We start from the raw sequence: 27,063 nt of genomic DNA on the forward strand, positions 1-27,063 counted from the left end.
GGGGGGTGGGGGGTGGGGTGGGGGCGGGAGACGAAGCAACTGACAAGCGGAAAGGAAGAAAGAGAGAGAGGAAAGATGCCGGGCCTAATCGCCGTGAGCGAGTTCGTCGAGGAGACGAGGGAGGACTACAACTCGCCCACCACGTCCACCTTCGTCTCGCGGATGCCACAGTGCAGGCAGACCATCACATCCCTGGAGGAGGTGAGTACGACCGGCGCGCACACACAAACAAACGGTAGCCATAATGAGGCGGGCTCGTGTAAACATTTAATTAAAGTGCCGCGGGGTTTAACCTTTAAAAGACTCCGCGAGTCTTGCGCCGATCCGTTGACATGCGCCGTGACGGCGACTGATAGCGCTTGAGCCGCGCTCTCGGATCCGCATTGATTCGGCCGATGTTTCGATTGAATTCTTTTCTCGCGGGATGATGCGCACCGGTGTGACCGAGCGCGATTCATCCTTCGCCGAGGCGTTTAAAGCGCGCACACACAGCCGGCGATGGTGCTATTATTATCCGCCGCACGTGCCGCGAAATCCGATTTCCTTATGAGGAAACCGGCTGCACCTTCGGCTTACGTCGCTCGGTTGTCGCGGCGACATCAGTGACGCCGCGGTACGAGCGTGTGTCAGCTCGCGCGCAACCGCGCTCCTATTAATTATTGAGATAGGTTTACGCATTCATCCCCGCTCGATCGTCCCGGCGGATTTACACGCTCCTTCGAGCCGTTTCAGATGCTGTCGCGAAATATCGCGGCGAAAACGTCGAGCTGAAATCGAAGGACGTTGATAAAAATGGTGGGTGACGTCGGCGGATCCCGAGAGTTCCGTGCGCACCGCTGCTCCCGTGACTGCTCCTCGTCACGAACGCCGCCGTTTTAACCCTTTTGTAGGGCACTGGTGTATTATTTTGCCACTTCGCACGGCCGATACACGCGCGACGATAGGCTGCTTCGTCGTCGTACACATGCCAATGTCGACCCGACCGTTCGTTCGGCGATTCCTCGCAATCGCTTTCCGAACACGTTGCGCCAGCGGCGTTTTGCCAGCGTCCGTTCTACTACCCACCGACGACGACGCGTGCTTCTTTAAAAGATGATCTGCAACGGGTAGTAGGAGTGTGTTTATGAGAAGTAAGAGTAAGAAATTGGCCAATCATAGTCGATTATTCTCCTTACATTCGAATATGATTGGGCAATTTCTTATTCTTATTTCTTAAGAACATATTTCCACCGTCCGCTCGTTTCACGTTTCACTCTGCGACCAATCTCGTCGGGAGTTGTGATTAACGATCACGCACGACAGATTTTTTCGGGATGAAAATTCTTCACGATCAAACCGAGAGCGTGAGGCTCGCCTTTGGTTCTCTCTCTCTCTCTCTCTCTCTCTTATCTATCTTCCGCTCTAAGCAGAGAAGCGTGTCCAATATCCACTTTGTTGGCGTGCGGGAATTTCCGGGTCACTCGTTCTCCTCCCGTAGGAACATAGGGGAAAGAGGGGGCGATAAAGAGAGAGAGGGAGAGAGGTGGGGAGAAGGAAGAAGATGCACGCCGCCGTTCCAGTCTTCTTAACGATCCGAAGAATTTTCTCTTCGAGAAAATTCTGCCGGATGAGCTCACTCGTGCAGTTCCGTCTGCTTCCTTTCGATTCCGCTTCCCGCCGAGAAAATTCCTTTCTTGCGGTAACGACAATAACGCGCGCGCGCACCCACAACCGGACATTCGCGGCGATGTTATGGACATATTGACGGACACGTGAGGTGCGCGCAATCGTTACGGCGAAGTTTACTTTGTGATACGACGACGACGACAGCTGTTCGCTCTCAATAAAGGAGGTCGATCCGCGTCCGTATTTTAAGTTTTCCTGCGTGTTCTCTTTCGTTCTCGTTCTTTCATCGATGACGAAAATAGATCGCGACTGGTTCCGAAATAGTAAGCGACGCTCGAATTTCGTACGGAGACTGGTGTCGTAAGTACGAGCGCTAAATTGGGAAGTGGGTGGCTCGAAGAAGACAGTCAGGGTCAAGAGTACGACGGCAACACCCCGAGTCGAAAATTCGGTTCTATATTAAGTATATTTAGTTATAAGTATATTTAGTTCTGCATTCAGTCTTTAAAGGTCTACATATGGGATGCGACAAATTGGAAGTTATTTCCGTTTTCTCCACTTGAAGACTTAATGTCCAGAACCAAATAGACTGGACGTAGGACCAAAATTTCGACTCGGGACGTTACTCTCTGATTGATACTCTGTATAAATTATATCCTTATTAATACATAAGTAAAGTCGAATTTCTCACGTATAAATAATCAACGCGCAGTACCCGCCGAAAGAGTAACGATTTATTATATGAAGAACTTGTTCGATTTCTCAGAAACCTGAGTAGAAATTTTTAATTCTCCGTTGAGTTTTCAATTGGAGAAAACGGCAATAAGTTCCAATTTTTAGCATCAAAGGAGTACGATAAGTGCTCCTTTAATGCTACAAATGAGAGTTGAAACCTCCCGAGTCTAAATTTTAATTCTACGTTAAGTCTTTTCAAGTGGAGGAAACGGCAATAACTTCCCATTTGTAGCATCAAAAACAGTAGAAAGTCTTCGAAGACTTAACATAGAACTAGACTTGATGTAGTACAAAAATTTCGAATCGGGAAACGTTTCAATACATCTCGTCGCGTTACAAAGAGATCATGCTCGCGACATAAGAGTAATTACGATCGACTCCTAAGTGTACTTGTACACTTCGTCGATTTTATCTTCGTCCCCGAGAAAGAAGGGCCGGAAATACTTCGAACGTGGAGTTATATTTTTAGACTGACTAATTGCGCGCAGAATATATTTTCTACGCAGTGCAGCTTTTTTCCTTCTTCGATGACAACGACGAAAGCGACGACCGGCCTGCATGGCGAATGAGCACGTTCTATTAACGCGGGATGATGTAAGAGTCGCTCGGTCGCGCTCGGAGGCATCGGGGAGAGCCTGGAAGGAATCTGTTATCTCGTCATGCATTTGATTATCGAGCGAGCGTTAACCGTTCGTAAGGACACGACATTTCGCGCTCATCGGGGCCAGGAGAGAAAGAGAGAGAGAGAGAGAAAGCGAGCGAGATCCTTGAAATGGTTGTTTGACAAACGACCCAGCTCAACGGCGGTATAATCAATTTCGGTCACACGTCAATATATCGACGGGTGGGGGGAGGTTGGCCATGCGGCGGCTTAACCCCGGCGCGCGATCCGTTTTGATCCGTAACGCCGACTGCAGTCGGAAGCACAAATCCATTGTTTATCCACCGACGGCGAGGCGGAGAGCCGGCGAGACGTGTAATTACGCCCGAATCTGATCGCACGAGCGTTTTCAGACGCTAATTGGTGATTTTAATCAGCCGCTTTTTACTCGCGATTTCTAATCGCGCTAACTCGCCGAAGGCGCACGGCGGCTTTTCCCGCGCCAAACGACAACGGCCGTTGGAAATTAATCGCGCGTTCGCCACGTTACGAGGACGACCGCGACGACGAAGCCGGCGGTAAAAAAACCTTCCTTTCTCTCTCTTTCTCGGCGACTTTCACTCGGACCGTGCATCTCGTTGCAACACGCGGTTCGCGCAAATTCCGGTACGAGATGCGTGCGTTTAGAAACTGCGTATCGCGATTTTCCCGGAAGGACGATCTCGCCTCGCGCGACCAGGCGAATGCTGAATATGAAATAAAACGGCGTCTCGATGTCGGACGCGGGCATCCCATTAAGATGCAATTACATGCAAATCGCAGACCACGGGCGTCGTTCGCGGCGAAAGCAGCCGACTTCTTAATTATCGACATCTACCCGGCCGCGCGCGTTGTCTTACAATCGCTCTTACGCCATCCCCTCGCCCGTGTAGTAGTGTAATAACACCGTCAGCGCGACGCTTTTTTTACGAGCTTTTGCGAAACGCCCGGCCGCAGCTGTTTCGCGGGACGTGAGATTGCACAGAGTGCGTTTAGAGAGAGAGAGAAGGGGATAGACACAGCGGGCGATTTCGCACGCGGCGCATAAACGCTTGCAAATCGCGACGCGTAAACGTCGACGATACGAACGGCCTGTCAAGGCCGCGCGCCCGAGAATTCCTTTCGTTCTCTCCGTGATCTCTCGTGGCAGCTCTTTCTCTCTCTCTCTCTCTCTCTCTGAGCACCTGTGCCTATTCGCGCGGAAGCATTGCACGCACGCTTTCATGCTAATCGAATGCTAAGTTCGACGGATGAAAGTAGAGCGTTACAGAAATTAGTGACGAATCACGAAATCGGACGCATCATCACGTTCTTGCGCATATCTTGCCCATAGCGTGTCAGTCCGATGATACTCGGCTGACTGGATGTTCGCGTGTATCAATCGGTAGTTAAGATAGGTGACTGAACTTGTTCGCGCGCGCCCGTCGATTTCTGAAATGATAATTTCATTCGCCACGCTTTCTTCAGGCTGTGTTTAGCCATTTACGTTGGAATGCAACGAGCACTCTCGCTTAACTTCCACGTTGTAACTTGCAATTCAACACGGGGCGCACAATGTGCCGAACGGCCCCCCTTCTCGAGGTCGAGACACGACGCGGTGAGATTCGAGACGCTGAATTTCCGTCAAGTTGTCGCGACTGATCGTCGATTCGACGTAAAGAGAAACGATCAGCCGCCGATACTTAACACTTGAATAACAAGATTCATGCAGTCACACCTATAACAAATAATCATTTGATAAGTATTTAATAAAGAAAATGATTGAAAAGTCATGAAATTTCAGATTCCTATTTTTTGTACAAGAAATAAGATATTGATGTAAAAAAATAGGGAATGAAATGACCGTGCGGTACTTCTAGTGTTATTCGATACTTTTCACTTTTGGCGTTATCGGATATTCTTATTGCATTATATTTTGTCATTATATCATGCGCGATGCAATAAAAGTTAATTAAAAAGCTATGAACGAGCTCGCTATAACGAGAACTTGTTGGTCCCTGTGATATATGCTCTATCGTGAAGATATGTACAATCTATTCCAGATTCCAGGCCACCTACTTCTCCGTTTATTTTTAGCGGCCGAGCTATGACGGCATGTGCTATAATGTACGTTTTAGAGACACAATTTATTTTTATTCGGCTGTTTCTCGGTTTGTCCCCAGCATTACATGAATCGTCCTTGAATCTTACACAAGACGCAAACACATTGTTGTTTGCCAGTAATAATCAGTATTAGGTAAGACATCCTGATGTTCAATCGCTCTCGAAAGAAAGAGGCTAACAAGAGCCGTCGTAGGATTTCAGGCGCGATAAACGAAAACATATCATCTCCCGCTCTAAACGAGGAAACGCAGAAGCCAATTAAGACTCCCTTCTGAGAGGGAAATCTCATCCCGCCGTGCGTGAAGAGCAACCTCGCGTGGCCGAAGGTGTCCGTGCGTAACACGCGAAGTATCGTTCGAGACAGCGAGAAAACGAAAAGGAACTCTCGCGCGAATCGCGTCGAGGAAGAATGAGCGAGCGTGCGGTGATCGCTGCAGCTAGTAAGAGCCTCGAGTAAAAGTCTGGCAATCTCAGCCACTTTTTACTGATTGGCCTAGTTCCTTCCGATAAAAAATAGCGGAACCGAGGATTGTCAGATAGAAGAAACTCTGTAACTAAATGTTATTCTAAGACAGGAGGTAATTAACAATAAGATGATGGCAAAAATCATTTTTATAAAATCAAAAATTCATTTTTATAAAAAGATAGTAATTTAAGATATGTAATTTAGTAAGATATATTCAGATGAAACGGCATATACAGGGTGATTCAGAACAACCACTTGTAGCTCGAAGGACATACTCCTGACTGAGACAATATGAGACTATTTTTCTTTTTCCAAAACTGTGCGGAGCTTGATTTTTGAATGATAAAAGAAAATAATTTGCTTATTACGAGTCGGATACAGGAGGTAGACAAGGGCAGTGCACCTAACATAAGCTCCCGCGTCTGACGGTGAGTTGCACTATTCTTGCTTACCTCCTGTACCGGATTCACGCGTAATAAATAAACGATTTCTTTTTATAATTCAAAAGACAAGCTTCGGACAAAGTTTCGGAAGAGGAAAGGTCGTCTCTCAGTCAAGAATATGTATTTTCGAGCAGACAAGTGATCTAAATCACGCTGTATATCATCAGAAAAATATGTCCGAACTCGACATATTGTAAACACCTTTATAGATAAAGATATCGTAGTGGCAAACGGGACGCAATTTAAAAAAAAAAGTCGGAGATGGCCAAACTCACTTGAAGGAAGCACTCTAGCGGCAGCAGTTCGTGTCGGTCGGCAAGCAGCTGCGGCAAAAGCGCGATCCAATTCCAGCTCATTGTACGCGCCGTTTCCCGACGATGCAACGAGGAAGCGCGCGTAGATGACGAAATCCCAGTCTCCTGTGGAAGGAGGGAAGGGCGAGACGAAACTCTCAGCTGTGCGCCTTCCCGCGACGTGTTTCCCGGGTGCACGCGATGCAACGCTTGGAGACGTTATTCAATTCCACCGCTCTCTCTCGTTCCATTCGGGGAAATCCCGGAGGTTTTCTGTCCCTCTTCCCTTACCCGCTCTCTAGCCCCGCTGATCGATAAATCGACGAGCCAACGTCGAAGAATCGAATCCGCGCTACGGGAAGCAGACCTCGAATATTTTCGGGATTTCAGTTAGTGGGTCAGCGTGGTGTTTCGCGTCTCGCGTTTTCATCTGTTCGTCTCCTCTTTTGCAAGAGAGGGGGGAGGCCGAATGGGGGTGGCACAAGGAAGATCGTGCGAACGTGTGCGCCAAAAAGAGAGAGAGAGAGAGAGAGACAAGGCGCGCCAGGGGTAACGCCCTTTCTCTGGCGCCAGCGTTATTATATAGGTTTATAGGAAATCGATGTCACACACATCTCTCTCGCGTCGCCTCGTCGCCGCAACGGGCGTTCCGGATAGACCCAGACAGCGGCCTGCCAAGCCAGACAGCTCGCTCGGCCAGATACGTCGTCTTTCTTCCGGCGCTTTCTGAAGACGCGCGATCGCTCGCTCGCGCGTGCCAACTAACTCTCGACGGCTGTACTCTGGAAGCGAGAGAGTAAAAATTCCCGAGCGGTGAGGAGGCTTCGTGTAGCAGCAGTTTCGATCGTTCTCGCGGCGGCCGTCATTATCAGCTAACACCATCTCCGACGAAGCGTTTCTCACGCGTTATTCTCAGTTCCTCGCGTCCGATCGCGTCCGTCCGGCGAGCCGCACAAAGCTCACGCACGTTTCGGCCACAAAGAGAGTACGCTCTCTTCGCGAGCGGTCGTCTCGACCGTTAACTCGCATCCGAGAGTCCCAGGGTCCGCTTTTCCGCGGAATCGTCGGCCACCGAGAAGGAAGCAGCGGAGAAGAAGAAAAAATACGTACAAACCGCGGCCAAAGGAGCCGCCCGTTGTATTGTTGCATCGGCGGCATTATATCTCGGGGCTTATCGTCAGGTCGCAACCGTCATTTGACGGCGAAAACGAGCGATAACGAAACCGCGAAGGATCGTTCGGACGGTCGCGAGCGCGGGAACAGAAGCGCATTTCGCCGTCGTAAATCGCGAGTCCCTTGATTCCCCGCGCGAATCGATCGGGAGGCAATAATACACCTCCTGGCAATAATACGCCTCCTGGCCCTGCCTATCGATATAATAATACTACGGACGGAGTGTGGAATCGAAACTGTATTGACAGACGTAGAGAGAGACGAGAGATGCGTGGGTGTGTAGACGACTCATGCGGACCCATCGATGAGGCACTTGAAATTTTTATACGCTTCTTTTGCATGATAAACACTGCATAAATAAAGTAGAAGCCATTCTTAGTAATTATTTATTACGTATGTAATAATTCCAGTTTTACACGACGTTTACACACGTTTACACACAACGTGACACACTTATATATTGCAACGCGTGGAAGTGGGCGCATGACTTTTTCGAGGATTAAAACAACTGTTCGTAGCTGAGATCCTCGAGTATCGACGCTACTTCGCTAAATTCAAGAGTAAATGTCGGAGAGCAGGTTACTGAGAGCGCCAATAACGTCGCAGAGGGAAACAAAACGGAGGAGAAGCGTTCGTTAGTTCGTGCGTCTGTGGGTCAGTTTGGCCCCCACGCGTTATCCACCTACGGGATAATAAAGATGTCGCAATTTGTAAGAACACGGAGCTGTCCCCTTCTTGTTGGACGAAATTCAACCAATGAAAAGAGTATAGAAAGAGAGAGATCCGTGTCCAGACGTCTGCTTCTCTCTTCCCAGATCCGTCAACGGGAAAGAGATCAAAGAAATCTTGCCGCATGCTTCGTTCAGTGTCATCGTTGACCCCCCAACACCGTCGACGAAACCGAACTGATGCCGCTAATCGATAATCGGCGAATACGGCGGCCTGGTTGAATATATCAGGCAATAAGGCGGAGGCGCGACGGCGTTAATTCACGCGCAATTCAGCCTCTTCCGACCGCCCGGAATCGATTCGGCGGCCCATCGCGTAATTGCATGTTAAATTAGGCGCTAACTGGATGGTCCAGTCGAATGTTTATACGAGAACGTGCGCTATGACGGCGTCTATGTCAACACGAAATCGATTTAATCTGCATAGATCCACTATAAAGCACTCCGCGATTCTCTCGACCATGAAAGCCAATGAGTTATTCGTAAAAACATCTGTAGTGCGACGGCGTTTTCTGAGGCGGGTGAAACACACACATATACACACGCTGAGCGGTATTATCGTTCGATCCTCGGAATATGCACGACTCGAGCGTAGCGTTTTGTTCATAAAATATATGTTTAGCGGCGGCGAGTAGAAAGAGAGATCAGGCGGGTACGTGCCGCTTCTATCACGCGCTATTTATTTTCCGACTTCTGTTTCTGAAATGTAAAAATACTGAACTCTCTCTCTATCTCTCCCCTTCTCTCTTTCCTTCTAATTTAATGAGGATCTTTCCGCTGTGTAAATAACGCAAGCTCTCCCCTGGTGCCTCACCAGGAATCGCGATTCGCAGTGGCGTACAAATAGCGGGCTAGTCGATTTAAACTACGAGATATATTATCCACGGCGGATTTGATCTCGGGGCAGGCGATTGCGACGGAATCTATTTGTTCGAGCATATGGGCGGACGCTTATCATCGCGGACGCTACGGTCGATTTTAATCTCGCGTTCCCTCATTACTTAAAACGCCATGCCGAATTATTCGCGCGCAATTATTATAGCAAATTCCACGCGTGTTCTCCCGTGATATATCCCTTCATTGCGGAACTTTTTCTCGATCCTACGATCCTACCTCGGTTATTTCTTGGACAAACGAGGAGCATTTGTCACGTATGAATATCGTCTGATCTAACTCGTGTTATCTTCTGACGGAATTTTATTTTTTCCAGTCGATGTAAAACTACTTCGAGACATTCTATCGATTCAAAATTATTTTTAAGAATTAAAATTATCGCGTCGGAAAACAACTTTCAACAAATATTCATAATGTTGAGAATATCAGAATTTATTTTTAGAAAATATTTACTCGACAGGAAAATCTAAATTTGAAATTACCAGAGGTTTCTTTAATGGGAAATATAAATATTACACAATTCTAATAAGTATTCTCTTAAATTTACACTTACATTCAGTAATCCACTTACGAATTAAGGTATTGCTGCGTTCAATATTTACTACAAAATATTAAAGATACAAAGATATTAAAACAAGCTTAAATTGATAAAAATATTACTTGATTTAAGTGGCTGAAAAATAGATAATCACAATTACTTGATTCTAGCACTTTTTTTCTACATAATCTATCATTCTTACAAATTATATACCAATAATTTACGTCAGAGCCTTTAGTATCTTTCTTTTTTCCAGCCGATTTCAAGAGACGATTCAACGTGTCTAGCGCAGTTTCAACATTACAGACCTCCGCATGGGGGCGAATTCGAGTCACGTTCTTTGTCTTAGATTTTGTATTCTGAGTTTTGATTCAGCGCTCCGCTATTTCTCGCGTCGCTTTTCCCCGACAGGCTCGTTCGTCCAACACATTAACTCTTCGGCGGAGCGGAAACACGGAGGCGCGCTTTGACACCGGCGATTTTTTCGCACGGAGCCGCGCGAGTGAATTCTTTTGAGCAGACGACTGGAAAATCCAACGTTCGCCGTCTAATAAACTGTAAAAATTCGCAACCACTGCCCAACGCGCGGCACCGAGAATAAACCCGCGCGTATGCCACGCGAGGCGTGTGCACAGTTATGAAGCGAGGGAGGAAACATCGTGGGACGTTGTCTCGGGACTTTCCCAAGCGAACAACGCTGTGTGAGTGACAAAGCATTCGCGCTCATCGCCGTTAAAAACCCAACCAATCCGCCGAACACGTCGCATAGAGCATTTTTATCGCAACTGCGCTCGGCGAAGAAACGCGTCAGAAAAGAGCGAACTCGATCGGTATTCCGCGTCGATGCCAAATTCGCAGTCTGAACGCGAAATTTGATGCGTTTTTTTCCGCTGACGGAGAAATAATCGTTGCCGTCGCGCTGTCCTGAGTAATCCACGGTGGAAGCGCACTGCACTCTTCGTCCGAAATAATTTGCCGACGCACGATTCACGCTCTTTTGCAAACACGGATTCAAGACGATGTGGAAGCCACAAGTTCCCCGGCTGACGGCGAGCTCGTTCGAGCCGCTTGGAATTCGCAGACGCGACGTTCGCGCGAGCTATTGCCAGGCGGCAGGTTGCATCGGGCTGCATTCCGCAGGCGATCGGCGAACACGCGTAATAGCTACGTTCGCGAGCGAGAAAACCGCCGCGGGAATCGTTTTCAGATCGTACGGAGTTTACTTTGCCGGTCTCGTGGCGCGACACGGCTTCTCGTAGTTGTCGTCATCGTCTTCGGCTCGCGTAATCTTTTACAACGCGTTAAATATGCACACATATAAGATGCTGTAGGCGGAGTCGCTAATAATTGTTAACGCTGGCGTAATCACGCGCGACCGATGACGACCCTGCCCTGATCGTCGCGTTTAATCGCGACGTTTAATTGCGAAAGCCATGTAACAAAGCAACTATATACGGCCCGTTTCGTGCAGTGAAAAAAATCCCTCCAAAATTATAATCATTTTCGGCCCTCAATTAGAATGTCCGATTTTCGATATGCTTTCGAACGACGAAACTTCTCGGTGTAGGCGACAAGTTCCCCGAGCGATTTAAATTTTAACTGCGATCTACGGAAGGTACGATCGCGTATAAAATTATTGACTGCACGTCGACGAGGATTACTCCTCGTCGGCCTGTGAGTCGTCGCACGCTTGGGAAGAAGAAGGGAGTAGGTGCAAATTTCATTACGCGTGCGACACTTCCGCATTGCGTCTTACTTGCGGCGAAACTTGTGCGGCGAAGTAACGGGGAAACATTTAGCATTCTGCGGTAGGGGGAAACACGTGTTCGTATGAGGAGGGCACGCGACACACGTTGTGGGAAAAGCGCCGATGCCATTAATTGCGCTTTGTGAGAGGCCGCAACAAAGCGCGAGATCGCGCGCGATTTATCGTCCAACGTGAGCCGCTGGCCTACATATAGGGTGTTACTTCCTGCACGGGAGTGTTCTCAGATGGGCCGCCGGGGAGGAAGGAAAACACTCATCGCGCGCGCGCGCGACGTCGTGCTGTTTACACGCGCGTTGACACACGCGCGCACTTGCCGCGAACAGAAGGAAGAAAGGAAGGAGGGAGGCGAGGAAAGGCGGAGAGGTGTGAAAAATACGATAGAACTTTGAGACGAAGTTCTCGCCAAGTTGGGGAAAGCTCGCACGATGCCATGTCCTCGAGTGCAATATGTTATGCATTGTGCTGCGACGAAGGACGGTGTAGTTACTCCGAAGTTACTCCGACGACTTCGTCGCGGTTGTACAGGAAACCGAGCGAGGAAAGGACGACGAGTTTGTTCCGTGCCCCGCGTTTCATACGATGTTCGACGGGAACGCGATAGAAACGCAGAACTTACTGTGAATTTTCCCGTGATTGAACTCGGCGGCGATCGATCGGCCGAGCGCGCGCACAAAGTTAAATTCCGAATGGAAATTCTAGTTCCGCATTAAATGTTATAGTTTAATTCTACATGGAGTCTTCAAAGGTCCTCCTATCATGCTCCTTTGATGCTACAAATTAGTAGGAAGTTATTGCCGTTTTCTCCACTTGAAGACTCAAAGTAGAATTTGAAATTTCGATCTCACGGGATGCTGATCGACGCGACTCGATCTCGCGTCGATTTGCGAAGTCACATCGATCCTTTGTCATGGATGAGACCTTATTAGTGAATCTAAGAGATTTCAGCTTTTGACGCGTCGCCCGAGAGAAGGAAGAAGATTAGATAGACGCGCGATATTATTCATTCGATTTTATCGATCGTTGAATAGAAGCCGATCGGACGTGTGTTCAATGCCGTCGCGATTTCAACGCTATTATACGTAACACATTCGCGGGGTTCATTGAGTATCGGCGCACACACACACATACATATGCGCGCGTATTCTCGCTTCGGATTGCTCATAAATAATACGGATGTGCAATAACTATGACAAATTAATGTCGCACTGCGGTCGCATTTTATTACCATTGTGTAACATCATTAATTTCTAAATTAAATAGCGCGATTCTTGATGCGCGCGTTGATGCATTGTTTTGTCATGCGGTAGTCTGTTATGTAACGCACACGCTAACCACGCGTAACGTACAATAATAATAATAATTGTATTCTACGGACGTTAATAATATACATCACTAACGGACGCGTCGTGAGTGCTTTCCATTGCTCGTCCGACCGAAACAGGAGTGCAAGGGAAAGAGAGTCCAGGTCAGCTTTCGGAGTATCTAAAAAAAGATTACACGATTATACCGTTACCGACGTCAGATAGTTTTCGGGAACTCTCCTCTCCGGTAGCATACGCAAGCCGTGCGTGTGTAAAGCTGTCGGTGGATGCCTTACGAAGTCGATCGATTCCCGAGACACCCTATACGCCGCCCATATGTCACCCCCCCCCCCCCCCCNCCCCCCCCCCCTCCTCCAGCACATAACCTTTGCACGTATCCGTGCTCATAGCGCGTATTAATTAGCGAAAGGGGCAATTGCAGCCGGACACGAGGTTACACAGGCACGCGGGTGCCATAATGGCTAATTACCTGCCTGGCGAGAGAGAAAGAGAGAAACGCATTTTTGTTTTCGATTCGCGAGCGAAGACACGTGCTCGCGAATCACGCGTCGTAACCGAACAATTTGCCGAACGAGCGAGCGAACGAACGAGAAAGCGATCGGCCGGCCGGCTCGGTCAAAGCGTCCTACGTACGAGCCACTCTTGCTCAGTACGTTCACGCATTCTTAACACCACATCGCTTTACCTGCGTGCGAGCACGCGAACAACGTAAGCCTCACATCCCAGGCACAGGTACACGCGCAATGTGCGCGCTCACGTGCCTGCGCGCGCGACACGCACACAGAGGTAGACAGTTACTTTCCCGGTGCCCTCGTGTTGTTCCGGGCGGCAGGGAGGTGGGAAGGAAAGGTTCCGGGCGTGGTGTAGAGGCAGGAGAATCCTGATCTCCCGACGATGTCGTGTCGTTTTGCTCTATGGGCTCGTGCGCGCCGCGCGGCCTTCTCTGAAGGCCTCAAGGACGGCGAAACGCATCGCCGGCCGAATGCCGAAGGGGAGAATCCGGCAAGGCCGACCGGCGACGTATTCTATTTCTTCCACTCGGATTTTTTCGATCGCGCCCATATACAGGCGCGCGCGCGCGCTCGGACGAAAATAATTGGACGCCGATGCGACCGACGAACGGCTACGCGCGTGTATCGCGCGTGCACTCGAAACGGCGATCCGTAAACATTACGAACAATCGTCGGTGTGTGTAAAGGAGGACGAGATAATAACGACCCCGGCGTTCTCGTTTTTAGCGGATAAACGAACGAGTTTTTTGATACTTCAATTCTTTCGCATTTCCGTACTGTGTTCCGATCTATCCGTTAACCGCCGTCTAATAGCCTTTTAAACTGTTATACCCGTTTGTTGATCAAGGAAAATCAAGGTTTAAACCGGGATTTTCTTGAAACATTCTTCTGTCAGGCGACTGCAATTTCCACTTTTGCACATAGCTATATTGGTAAAATATATATTACACAATATTACATAGAGAAAAAGGTTTCTTTGGATTTAGTATACGTGTTTGTTTGACTTCGGTTTATTTAATATATAAACAATATAATTTAACGACAAATATCATTTTGTTTGATGAAAATGAAAATTTTGTTTCACTAGAGTAAACCATGTTGTTCGATAGAAGAAACAGTATTACTTAAGAACTAACGTTTAGTTTTCATTAAAAGAAAATTGATTTCATTATACATTAAATTTTGTCCCACACTAAAACAAACAGAAGTTCTTTAATATTTTTCTAACATAGTGTTACATCTGTCAAATGATTTATTACTTGTGCTAAACATTGTAATAATTTGGACGGGGATATAAAAGAAATATGTTGACGCAAAGATATTTGTTGTTTAGAAAATCAAATAATTCTGTTTGTTTAAACATTCGTTTGTTTGCTCCACTCTAAAAGACAAATTCGTTTCAACCAAAGAAGTTTTATTAATTTCGAAGAAACATTTTTCTCTCTGTATTACAAAATCGTTCTAACGCGTTTTATTTTCTTCCTCGAAAAGATAAGGCTACAAAAATAAACATTACATTAAAGTTACGGCCTTGCAACACGAGTATAACCGTCCCTCAGTCGGATGTTCTAAAAAAATCACTTGAAAAATTATGTTCCGGTTTGAGAGTTAATTCTCGTTGATCGAGGGCGTTTCTTGCGATGACTCATTTATTAAAGTGTTATCGGTGTTTGCCGTCATCGACGATATTTGAGTATAGTATCCCCAGCGTTTATATCGCGGTTAGTCCGCGATCCGAACAAATTCCCAGCGCATCCAGACGCCCTCGATCATTGCGCAGCTCCGAGCCTTTTCCTCCTCCTCCTCCTCCTTATCCTGCTCTTCCTTTTCCTCTTTTCGATCGCACGCTTCTTCCTACCTTTGTTCTTTTATTTCACGTCGACACGGTTCATTTCGCATTGGTGCTAGAGAGAGAGAGAGAGAAAGAGAGACGGCTAATGTTGGATCGACCAATAAACTTTCACAATGTTCTCTTTTTCAGAGGGTCGCTTATTCCTCCTAGATATAACTTGATAGATTAGCATTTTTATGAGCATCCATTGCGTCGCATTATCATTATCGTTCTGTCTTTGTTGTAGACCTTGGACTTCGATAGGGATGGTCTGACGAAGCTGAAGAAGGCCATCAAAGCCATCCACAATTCCGGAAACGGTGAGTCGAATTATACTTTTAAATTTTCATCAAGTTGCGTCCTCGTTTCCGCGATCACGAGGGTAATCAAATCGATGTGTCGATCTCACGTGCTCGATAATTTTTCGCTTAAAAAGAGAGAGACTCGACGCGAATGAAAAGAAAGAAAAAGTAGAGGGAAGTATCATGATATTGCGCTGACGAAACGAAACTGTGAAGTCACATCGACATGGTGTATACACAATACGTGCGGGGAGCGTTCGGTCTGGATTTTTATCGCGTATACGAATGGAGAAGTCGTGTCGGGGTCAACATCCTGAAAGTCCATAGACCGACTCGCGGACTGAGAAACCCTGAGCCGCGGCTGACTTTTACGTCGAGTTCGCTGGCTTTCCGCCACTTCTCCATCAAGGCAGACAGATCGATTTCTCTGGCGCCCCTTTGTTTCCTCGGCCATCCGGGTGAGAGAGGGAGGGAGAAAGAGAGAGAGAGACTCGGGGGGCTTATATTCCGAATAACTTGCATTCTGGAGTCTGCGATCGGCATCTTTACGATCGCGGTTACACCTCCGCGCCCATCATTCTATAAACGAGCCGGCCGATCGATAACGCGTCAACGCCGACAACGTGGATCGTCGCTGGATACACGGCTAGGAACGTCGCGGTTATCAGAAAACGTCATTTATTCATGCGACGAGTGCGACGTGCTCGGTGTATGACATCATCAGCCGTTGAAATATTCACGTCGAAGTGAAATGTTTATTTCAAAATGTAATGAGTAAACATGCGAGACCGCATTAAAATCGCATAAGTTAAATTATATACCGTCGCGAGACGACTACGACGGTGTGGTCTTCGTTGCAAGCGGCGTTAAGGAGGTTGTAAAACGAAATGAGTTTGATAACGACTCGATGAAACATGCACTAAGTATATATTGGGATATTATTTAACTGCTCCTGCAGGAAGAGATTGAACATTCGAGAGCTGAGATATTTGCAACTAAAGTTGACTAAACTAAAACTAAAATACTTTTTATACGTGTTCCTTGAGAGAGATTAGTGTGCTGTTTTTTAATTTCTATTTTTGATATCTTTTAAACTATAAAAATAAGATTTTGATGGAGAACTACTATGATATTAACACGTCGAGTGTTGTGTCAGTTTCACATGACTTTCCATTCACGCCACGTGAGCCATCGATGATTCACGTTGCCGCATTTATTATAAGATTATATCTTACAATATTTATAAGACTACAAAAATCATTTTATATATGAAGAGGAAGAAGTAACGGAAAATATATGCGCTAGGCGGCCTGAACGGAAAATCCAATGTGGGCCACCGATGTTCTAGCGACAGACATTAGTATATTGAACCTTGAACTTCGAACCTTGAACCTGTCGCTAGATACAACAGCTGTCATATGCTATAGGTATAATATAGGTACAATATAGATTAAGCCACTCTAAACAAAAAAGTCTTATACCATTTTGCAAATAATACGCAAATTTTTGAGTTATTAATTAAAGAAACCTCTATACACGGCCATTTTCAATAACTCATATTAAGCGGTATTTATAATAAGTGCAGTGAGCTGTAAGAATTTAATCAATTATAGTCGAATGTGAGAACAATAATCGACTATGATTGGTCAGTTTCTTACGGATTAGGGCTCACTACACCTATTGTAGACACCGCTCCATTTTTTACTCGCGTAAAGATTCTTTAACATCCTTTTTCTGCTTATTAGAGCCTAACAAATGCCGAGGCGCGTCAAAATGCGCCTCGCAAGCTTTATGCAACTCCGCTCGTGCAACATCGAAGTTACGTGAGAGACCTTATCGCCGATCCCCCCGCGCATTATCACTTATCGCACCACGCGCCGCATCTTCCACCTGTGTGCGCGCGCGCGTGCATTATATAAATTTATTTGCGTTTATTTATGTAGAAAAAGTTTCCCCGTTACGCGAGGGGTTATCGCCGAACAATCTCGCGCAGTCTCATCGCGACGGAATAAATAGCCAACGTGTTGCATAAGCGCGCGGAATTTCCCATCTTATCTCTCTAAGTGCTGCGCACTTCGCGCCGCGCGATTTTCGGCGGAACCGTCGTCACGCCGTCGTCAATCACACACGTCGAAAGTGACGTGTGAATAGCCGCGGATCCTCCGACTTATTCAGTGGCGTGAATAAAGAGAGCAGCGCGCGTGCCGCGAGACTAATGAGAGATTAAAGCAGCGTTTCCCTTCTTCGCCAGGTCGATAACGCTCGCGTTATTCCGCGCGCGAAAGTTGCGTGCTCTCGGGGCCGCTCCTTCGCTTTCCACGACGAGGTCTCCTCCGCGTTTCTCGCACAGATATACCCCTGATTCTTTTTTTCTTTTTTTTTTTACCTTACGCGAAAATTCCTTCCCTCAAGAAGTTTGAATCGCCCGTTAGTCCTCACGATTCCCGCGCACCTGCCGCACCCGAAGGCTTCCCTCCCCGGAAACGAATCGCTCGGAGGGTACACGCGATCCGAAACGCGCCTGTGTCCGGCACTTTGTGTCGCCGATCTGTCGTGACGCTCAACGAGAAAGTAGCCGCGCTAGGAATTACCTCGTCAGGTCACGAAGCGTCGTCGAGGACCTTACAACCGTGCGGTAAGATCCTGCCGTAATTGTTGGGAGCCGCGCGGAACGAGCCGTAATTATATCGCGTAATAAGATGACTCGTGGGAGCCTGGCATTATGAAATTGTTTTTTGATGAGAGCTTTTATCTCCGTCTTACTCTTTAAATGGGACGCTGCGTGTGCATCTCACATGCTCGGGCTCTTTCGGTACCGACGACGATGGGTTTCGTTGTCGTTTTCGCGAGTCGCACCGCTTGCCCGCCCGGTCGATCATACAGCTGTTTTTCATGGTCCCGCGCGAGAGGCGATTTCCCCGATCGTTTGTCCCGCCCGTCAATCGACCCCGTGGAAATCGCAGCTGTCGCCCGTATCGGAGACCGGTCAGCATTATTTCCGCGTCGGGTCACAATGGACCACTTTTCTCCCGATACCGCTCCGACGTGTCCGCCCTGTCTTCCCTCCTGCGGTGGTCCTTCCACTATTCACCTGTTACCTGTACTCATTTTCTTCCCCTCTCTTTCTCTCTCTCTCCCTTTCGTATTTGAAACCACTACCTGACGATAGACAGGATGTATCGCTCCGAGTAGCCGGACGCAAATCGCGTGCCGTGACGCGCGTATTCCCCAGGAGACAATGGGCCCGCGGGAGCACTCGCTGGCTTCGATACTCTCGAAACTTTCCAGCGGAAGCGTTCCGCTGACAACGAACGGAGAGCACGTCGGAATTTAGCTATATCATTTTTATTTCTCGAGATGATGATAAAAAAACAAGAAAGAAAGAAAATAAGAGGCAAAAGATTATCCCGGTTACTCATAGCAATTGTGTCGCACGGTATACATCACTCCGTTATTATCGTCTACTGAATCAACTCAAGGTTGGCCAACGTAGAATGTAGTTAGTCATTAAAAGGTTATAATCCTTTTTTGATAAATTAACATGTGTCTAATAAATATTTGTTTTCTTAGTAATTCTCAGAAGAGACATTTTCCTATTGGACACGAGATACGTTGCGAAATTCATCGAGAAATAATTGGGGTGTATTTAAAATTGTACTCACACACAGAAAAATACATACTACATCCAAGTATTGTTTCAAATATTTCAAAAGTTTATATATCCGTAAGTACATCACAAGTTCATCATAATTACTAAAAATTTATTCAAAACATATTCTAAATCATAGTAAATTCAGTATTTTAACTAAAAATATTAAGTTAAAATACTGAAACTAAAACTTCGGTTCACTTATTCAAACTAACCGTATTTAACTTTTCTTCGATAAAGTTTATCATATTTTTGAAAAGAGACCAAATTCTATTTTTAGATAAATGACAATGATATTTTAAATGATATTTTTTTCTAATATTTATAATGAGTATATCTTAACACTGTTATATATCAAGAAAATATTTTTTGTCCAAGAAAACCATTATCCAAAAGAAGAAAGGTAAACTGAGCTGTTCTTCGCGGTGCAACAATGTTTCTCTGTGCACGCATTCACCGCTCTTGTTGCTTTTTTTTTCTTTTATTATTATTGTTCTCTTATCTTTGCGCTTGAGAGGAGTCGCTCCCGGAGTGCTTAATAAAATTATCTATCTATCTATCTGACTCTCTCTTTCTCCGGGAGCGCTCGACGCTCGCCTCGTGAAAGATGCAATTCCAGATATCTCTCCTTGGCAATGGCCAGGGAGGAGCTGCGCCGGCCGTAGGCCGGTCTGAAAAATTCAGTGGCAATGCATTAGCGTTTCCGACGGAGCGTAGTGTTACATGCAGCGTTAGGTATGTACCCACCTAGGCGTGTGAAGCTTCCGAGAGAGCTTCCGCGTAATTTTCCGCGGTCGAAGGAAAGAGGAGCAGGAGGACGACGACGCGCCGGCAGCAATGGGGTGCAAAGACCGATAAATCTCGCGTCGGAGACGAGAATGGTGGAAATGGTAACGAGCGCGCGCTCGAATACCGTCGTTCGCGTCGCCGAGACGTTTGCATCCTATTCTGATAAATTCACTCGGCCACGATACCTCTCGCGAGCCCTGAAAGGCGAAGACTCACCGGGGAAGGGAGACACAGAGAGGATGTCGGTCCATCCGCCTCCCCTTTGTGAGTTCGCTTTCACTCCTCGGCGTTTTAGCGAGCAGACGCACGCAGCGCGCGGTATCCAACGGTCTGTAAACGACGCGAACGTCTCGCTGTTGCGGAATTTCAAAAGAGCCCCTTCTCTCTCTCTCTCTCTCTCTTTTTCTTTCTCTCTCATTCACGCCGGCCCCCGTCGTTTTCACCGTGACGCGGCGGCGCGCGTCTATCGGCGTAATGTAATTGAAAGTTTCATTAACCGTCGGGGTGAGCGAGAGAGTTCGCCGTCGCCGGTTTATCCGCTCAGCCGGACTGCGATTGTAGTCGTTGTTACGCCACCGCCTGCGAGAATCGAATACCACTTCGCGACACGGGAACAATACTCCTTTTACCTCGCTCCCCCTCCCCCCTCTGCGCCTTTTCCTGTCTCTCGCTTGCCGCGACGTCCGGTGTGTATCCTGTCACGGAAAAGTTTACCTCGGCTAATGAAATTTCTCCTCGCGGAGGAAGCACGTGTTGCCTCTTCCAGTCGAGTGATAAACGCGTCGACGTTGTTCAAAGTCAATCAGATCGCAGTCTCTCCTCTTTCGAAGCGCAGTCGATATTGAATGAAAAGAGAGTCTCCGGGCGAGTTCCAGGAAAGGAGATTGAAGTGTCGGGGACGCCAGAGAGATATCCTCGTCGAAAGAGAGAAGTCACGCACATGAGGCGTTTTTATTTCCATTTGTCGTACACGCGGAAAAATGTCAGTTGGTGTGACGGAACGGAGGGGGGCAGATGAGAAAACTGGTGACGAGAATCGATATCTCTGTTATCGCGAGCGGGGACATCTGTCTGAGGACAATAACCGTGAAAACCCGGTCTCGAGATAACGGTGGAAGCAACAATTAGTTGAATGGAAATCTCTTGCAAGGAATTTTTCCGCTTCTACATCGAGAGAGGTTCCATTTAAATTATAGTCATTTTCGGCCTCGACCGTATCTTCTTCAGGTTTTAACCGAAAGAACTGTAGTAGCAACATAGACGCAGTCAGGGTGGAGCAAGGTTGGGCGCTTGCCTCCTTCCCCAAATTTTGTGGCAGGGAGAAGCAATTAAATTATAAAAATCATGATAATGAAAAATGTAATGATATATTACAATTTATATTCCACAAGATAGCTACAATACATGTTCTGTAATTAAAAACCAATGATAAAATATCAGTAGTGCTTTACGAAAAAATGAAAGCTTCTCAATTTCACCAACAGACCTGCATTGTCTGCAATGATTTTGGCGTATTTCAGCTACGTAGGAGGATTTTTTCTAAATAAATATCCTGGTAGAAATTTAAAACGAAGGCTGGGAAGGCCCTGTACAATTTTTCCTCAATTTTTATTTAGATCCTACACAGAAATGTAACGCTGGTACAATTTAGAGCCATTTTGTAAATCTGTCTAACTAGGCCCTGACCGGTTCTTATGAGTCACAGGCCTTGTTAGGGGCATTTACGTCCATATAACTTATTCAAGGCCTGTTCACGAAATTCCATTCAGGATTTGCCTTTCTAGGCCGTATCTAGGCCCAACGAAGACAGGCCTATTTTGGGACATGTCTATCTAGGGCCATTACAGACTCGGACACGCCCCGATTAATCTTTACAGGTAATAATCTGTGCGAGATAAATTTTTGCCTCCCTTCCGAACGAGGAATCCTGACTACGTCCGTGAATACTATTATCACCAACGCTATACTAACACTTGCCGGAAAAATGGTTCTCGTGACTATAACTCTCTTCGCTTACGTGATCACAGATCTACAAGTCTCAAAACTTTTTCTCACTATATATCCGCGAGTTCTCTTCTGATCCCCCGGACAGCGGGAAATCAATTCTCCGAACCGAGTTTTCTTTTCCGCGCGGAAGTCACATGCTCTCAGTCATGCATGTTACGTACGAGAGAGAAGGGGACCGATATCATTGGTGAGAAACTCCGCGGGAAATCGACGGAAAAGGCAAGAAATGTGCAGCCATCGGGAAAGAAGGAGCGCCGTCGAGGAGGGGGGGGATTATCGGGGAATATATTGGAAAGCGGTAGATGGGCTCCCTCGCGCCGTCGAGATTGCGGCCGCGATTCGGGAAGCGGAAGGAGTGCGAGAGGGTGACGGTGGCTGGAGGAAGAAAAGCCTTCTCGGTAACAGAGTGCAAAACGAGGGGGGGATAGAGTGAGAAAGCGAACGAGCGAGAGAGAGAGAAGCGTTTATCGCGCGTGCATTCCGCGCAAAGCGCAGCCTTGCAAGGCTGCCAAGTAATTCGAAGTACAAGCGCGGAATGCGGGAATGCGCGCAGTATGTAATGCCTCACGGTAGGCGAGGGTTAAATTACGAGTATATACCCCTCTTCCTATTTCTCCCTCTCGCTCTCGCTTCCTCTCGTCTCTCCTCGCATTCACGGAGGGAAAGAGATACAACGTTTCTTCGCGGCGTGTAAGCGGGCCCGCGAGCGATGTGGACTCCCGGCTGCATGATGCACGTAGCTGCTGCACACGCGGTAAAAGTGCAAGCTGGCCGGGAATTAACTGCGATTTGCGAACATCTAATAGTCCGACGCGCGCACGCGCATTTAATGGCAGCCGCTCTCGCGAATGTTTGCCGCTGTATTAATATTCGCGTGATATATCCCGCGCGGGGGAAGTTTACGGGCCGCGCACGCGCGATTTCGCGCTGAGCTCGCGTGCTCGCGAATTATCGCGGCGGAGAAAGGGCGATTCGTCCGCGTGGGAACTCGCACGGAAACGACGAATGAAAAACTCTCGTTAGGTTTATAGAATATAAACTCCGGTTGCGGGTAGCTTTTCACCGGGGAGATTAATCAACGAGACATGTATGTGTGTGTATATGTTTACCTGTTCGCAGCTCACGTTGACAATGAGGTGTACCTGGGCAGGGCGTTGGAGAGACTCGGCGATGCCGCCCTGAAGGAACAGGAGCCGGACATCGGCGCGGCTTTCCTCAAATTCGCGGTCGTCACGAAGGAACTGAGCGCCCTCATGAAAACTCTGGTACGTGCAGACGCTTTTCCTCATGTGTGAAATTTCGCATCGACACGTTCCGCGTTGCCGACGGCGATTCACCAACTGACAGGAATATACCGATGCATATGTGTGCACATTCAGATACGTTCAGTTTTTCTTTTTCACATTCAAATATCGCCGGCAGATAGCGACGAACATCGCTGTGAATAAATATTCGCCACAGAATTCTGTAACAAGAAAAACCGGGGAAAATCTCTTGTCTCTCGTATTGGAAGTGTTATATTCACGCCACTGTAATATTGAATTAAATAACAAATTCAGATGAAATTGAATTAAAATTAAATAATTTTCTACTAACTTGAACAAATTCGTCCTTGGAAAATTCGCACGTTAACACGTCATATGATGCAACTTATTCGTAGGGCGAATCGACCCGGCAAATTGATTTAACGAATGGCACATTGATCAAACGAATTGCACGCGACAAATTGAATATACGGCCAGCAATATACGCGCCAATGAAAAGCGTTACCAAGTACACGCGAGTCGCGAATCACGTTTATTCATCGTACCTTTGGATATCGAAACTTCAATGGAGCCCTGAAAAACGACTAATGGGAGAATCAACGCGACGGTCAACGGTTGTACCACCTCTGCGTGCACGTCGTGTCGCGAAATGCTGCGCGCGAGACGCGGCAAGGCGCGTCGATCCCGATCGTTGACGTGTGCCTTGAGTTCCGCAATTCGTCGACCGCTACGCGAATAGCGGATATTAAAACGACGCGCCCCCGATGCGGTGCACGCGTTATTGGAAAATCTCTTCACGGTCCATCGTCGTCGGTGGCAACGACCCGCGTTGCCGCCGCCGCGCGCTACGCACCTTTTCTCGCGCGCGCGTTAGTATAGGTGCAAAAATAGAATGTCAAACCTTTCCCCTTCCCCCTCCTGCGATCAATATGAAAAGCGCGCGCCGTGCGCTGGCGTGCGCGACCAAGTAAAATTTCGCGCCCGCGGGCTGTGCTGTCGTCGAAGATTGCCGGTCGCGCGATTCAACCCTACTTTCGCGATCGAGCGACGACCGATGCCGTGTTACGTGTGTGTGTGTGCGCGCGCGCGCTCTCCAAGCGGCCGCGTTTCCTCCTCGGCGAGGCGCACGTGGCGGCGCGGATGAATCCCAAGCCGCGGAAATAATTAAAATAATTGAAAGATAAAAATTGAATAATTCCGAAGAGAGGAAGAGAAAGAGAGAGATCGTGCTTTCAACTGCAATCGGCGAGGTCATTCGGCGGAATCCAAGAATTCTCTCTCTCCGAACTCGACGATTTCATTTTCTAATCACAGTGAAATGCCGGTTAATTAATGCAGCTTAATGTAGCGTACGTAGCGCGCGAGATCGTGAAGAGAACGAAGAAGAGAGGAAAGAAACGGAATTAAACGCTCCCGAGAACATTTGCTAAGCTCCGCGCTCTCTGTGCGCTGGCTGGCTATGCGCGGCACAAATCGGGACGTCTCACGGCGGGGTAATTACGTTTACTGAAGCGTGCACGGACGTTGTAAGCCGCTGCTGCGCGCACGCGTAAGAAGGCTCTCCTAGATTCTATCACGCACGAGCAACTGCGAATTTATTTATCGTGGGAGGAGAGGCGGGAGAGTTAGGGGCACTCTAAACGTCGTGCCACTCGCGGTTGCGATTTCAACGCGGCCTCCGGACTTCACCGATGTATCGGGGACGATCGCGGGTTGAATCTAAATTCCGGCTCTTAAAGCGATTTTTCCCTTCCCATTTCCTCGTCGTGGTCGTCGTCGTCGATCGTTTCTCCCCGGGTTAAGTTCCGAACCCACAGTGGTCTGAAAGTAAAAATGTTCCACCGGAACTTTGAACTTTGATCAGAGTAATTTTTATATAGAGAAAATGTTGTGTCTTTAAAGGAGAAAAGTAATCATTTGCAAGTAACCATTTGATGCAATATTTATCTCGATTTTTTTTTAGATAAATACAAAATAACTCCATTTTTTTATGAATAGACTCTTTTCTAATAAATGATATGTTATTTCTTCTTTTACGATATTCTTAAATATCTATCTGAATAGGAAAGGAATTTAAGTCATTTCGGTAAAGAATTTTGTATCATTTAGTTGGAACGGCATATGACACCGAGCTGCACGCTTAAAAGAAAAACATTTCTCGCTATCAGTTGATATCCATCGTTGCTAAGAGATCTTGAGAAGTAATACAGTATTTTTCTTTATACAGAATCCGGGCTTACCGCTTCCTGTGCGCTCGTTAGCTTGCACAAACTAATTAATTCCTTCATAATTATTGCGAATTTTTGCAAAATGGTACACGACTTTCCTGTTCAGTTTTATCCGTTCTATTTGCACACCACGGATGCCGAGGAAATTATCGGGTGTCTTGTACATAATTCTACCATCCACTATTTAAGATAATGTAATATATAGCACAATTTTCTGACAGATGTGACTAAAAACTTACCTCTGAGTATAAATATTTTTAGCATCATATTTACTGATGTATAGCATCATATTTACTGATGTATAGTAAAAAATAAGAAATGATAGCAATTTATGATTATTTGTCTACAATAAAAGTGCGTTTGTATCAACCTGAAGTGAAATCTGAAGAAATGACTTTCGGTCCAGTAGTATCAATCTCAGACCACCGTGGAGTCGTCGTTGCGCGCCCGCTCGCCTCAACTCGTGCCGTGTGACGTCATACGTGCAACTGGTTAAAATATATCTGCATTGGATTATTGGCTTCGACTCAACCGGCGATACTACATCCAGCGCGCACAGAGGCGGAAGTAATATCATTCGAGATGCTCGAGATGGCTGTACACCTCGATCGCATCGTCGTCGGTTAGATTATCGAATACCGTTTTCGATAAGAGTGATTAATTCCGCGACCGGCGATGGTGGTTTTTCCTTTTTTCGCATATGCACGCGATATCGAGCCCTCGTTAGCGAGACTATGTCGAGGAGGCGACGTCTCTTCGTTGCGGTGTGCCATTTTTGCGCGCGCGCGTCGTGCACTTCTCTTTCGCTTCGGGAACGAAAGTGTCGTCTTTATGAGCTGCTTGCACACCGGCTGCTGCTCCATTATCCGAGGCGGCTTCCGAGCGCTTTCCAGCCAAGTTTTCACGGAGGAGGAGCGGCGGCAATCGCGAGGCGTTCGAGGGATCGTTCTCGAGAGAGCAAGAGAGAGAGAGAGAGAAAGAGGAAAGGAGAGGCGGACAGAGAGAAGCTGCGAGAGGAAGCACTGCATTCTATTCAGGGCAAGCGAAGCGACGGACTAAGCGAAATGCTGACACGAATTAACGATGATTCACTATTCACCGGCCGGAAGTGCCACCGGCCGGCGGTGGTCGATTTGCGTCCTGGAATGCCCGAGAGCAGCCTCGTTTCTTTCATCTATTTTCTGCCGGCCGTGTCTCTTAGTTTCTTTTTCGCGTTTCGGTCGAGCCCGTTTGAAGACCACAAACCCGTTCGATTCGCTAATATCGCGAAGATGCCGTCTCTCTCTCTCTCTCTCTCTCTCTCTCTCACAAATTCATCCCCTTTAAAGTCTCTCGTAATTTACATTCAGCCGGCGCCTCCCGCGGCGTTCGCTAAAAACGAGGTCAGCGAATTCTCATCGACGATCGATCCTGTTCTTCCAGATGCAAAACATCAATAACATCGTGATGTTCCCGTTGGATTCGGTGCTGAAGGGCGACCTGAGGGGCGTGAAGGGCGACCTGAAGAGGCCCTTCGAAAAGGCGTGGAAGGACTACGAGGCCAAATACGCGAAAATTGAGAAAGAGAAGAAGCAGCACGCGAAGGAGGCCGGTCTGATTCGTACAGAGGTCACGCCCGCCGAGATCGCCGACGAGATGGAGAAGGAGAGACGGTTGTTTCAGTTGCAAATGTGCGAGGTAGGTAATAGCGGATTCGAGCACGTACAAATGGCGTGTAACGCTTCTGCCCCCCGCGACAGCGAGAAAGAGAGAGAGAGAGAGACGCGTGTATT

At 47.4% G+C, this 27,063-nt stretch overlaps 1 protein-coding gene across 11 annotated transcripts in view; it reads left to right on the plus strand.

Moving 5' to 3' along the window:
- The first annotated feature begins 27 nt into the window (after window positions 1-27).
- LOC106749913 (arf-GAP with SH3 domain, ANK repeat and PH domain-containing protein 1) overlaps window positions 28-27,063 on the plus strand; it is a 45,273-nt gene continuing 18,237 nt past the window's right edge. For all 11 annotated transcript variants that reach the window (XM_014629845.1, XM_014629847.1, XM_014629848.1 and 8 more), the window contains exons 1-4: window positions 28-201; window positions 15,299-15,371; window positions 22,918-23,063; window positions 26,714-26,968. In XM_014629845.1, coding sequence (XP_014485331.1) covers window positions 76-201; window positions 15,299-15,371; window positions 22,918-23,063; window positions 26,714-26,968 — 600 coding nt within the window. In that variant the 5' untranslated portion in view covers window positions 28-75. The remainder of the gene's footprint in view (window positions 202-15,298; window positions 15,372-22,917; window positions 23,064-26,713; window positions 26,969-27,063) is intronic.

This window comes from Dinoponera quadriceps, unplaced genomic scaffold (assembly GCF_001313825.1).
Source record: "Dinoponera quadriceps isolate SergipeBrazil2010 unplaced genomic scaffold, ASM131382v1 scaffold4026, whole genome shotgun sequence".
Lineage (NCBI taxonomy): Eukaryota > Metazoa > Arthropoda > Insecta > Hymenoptera > Formicidae > Dinoponera > Dinoponera quadriceps.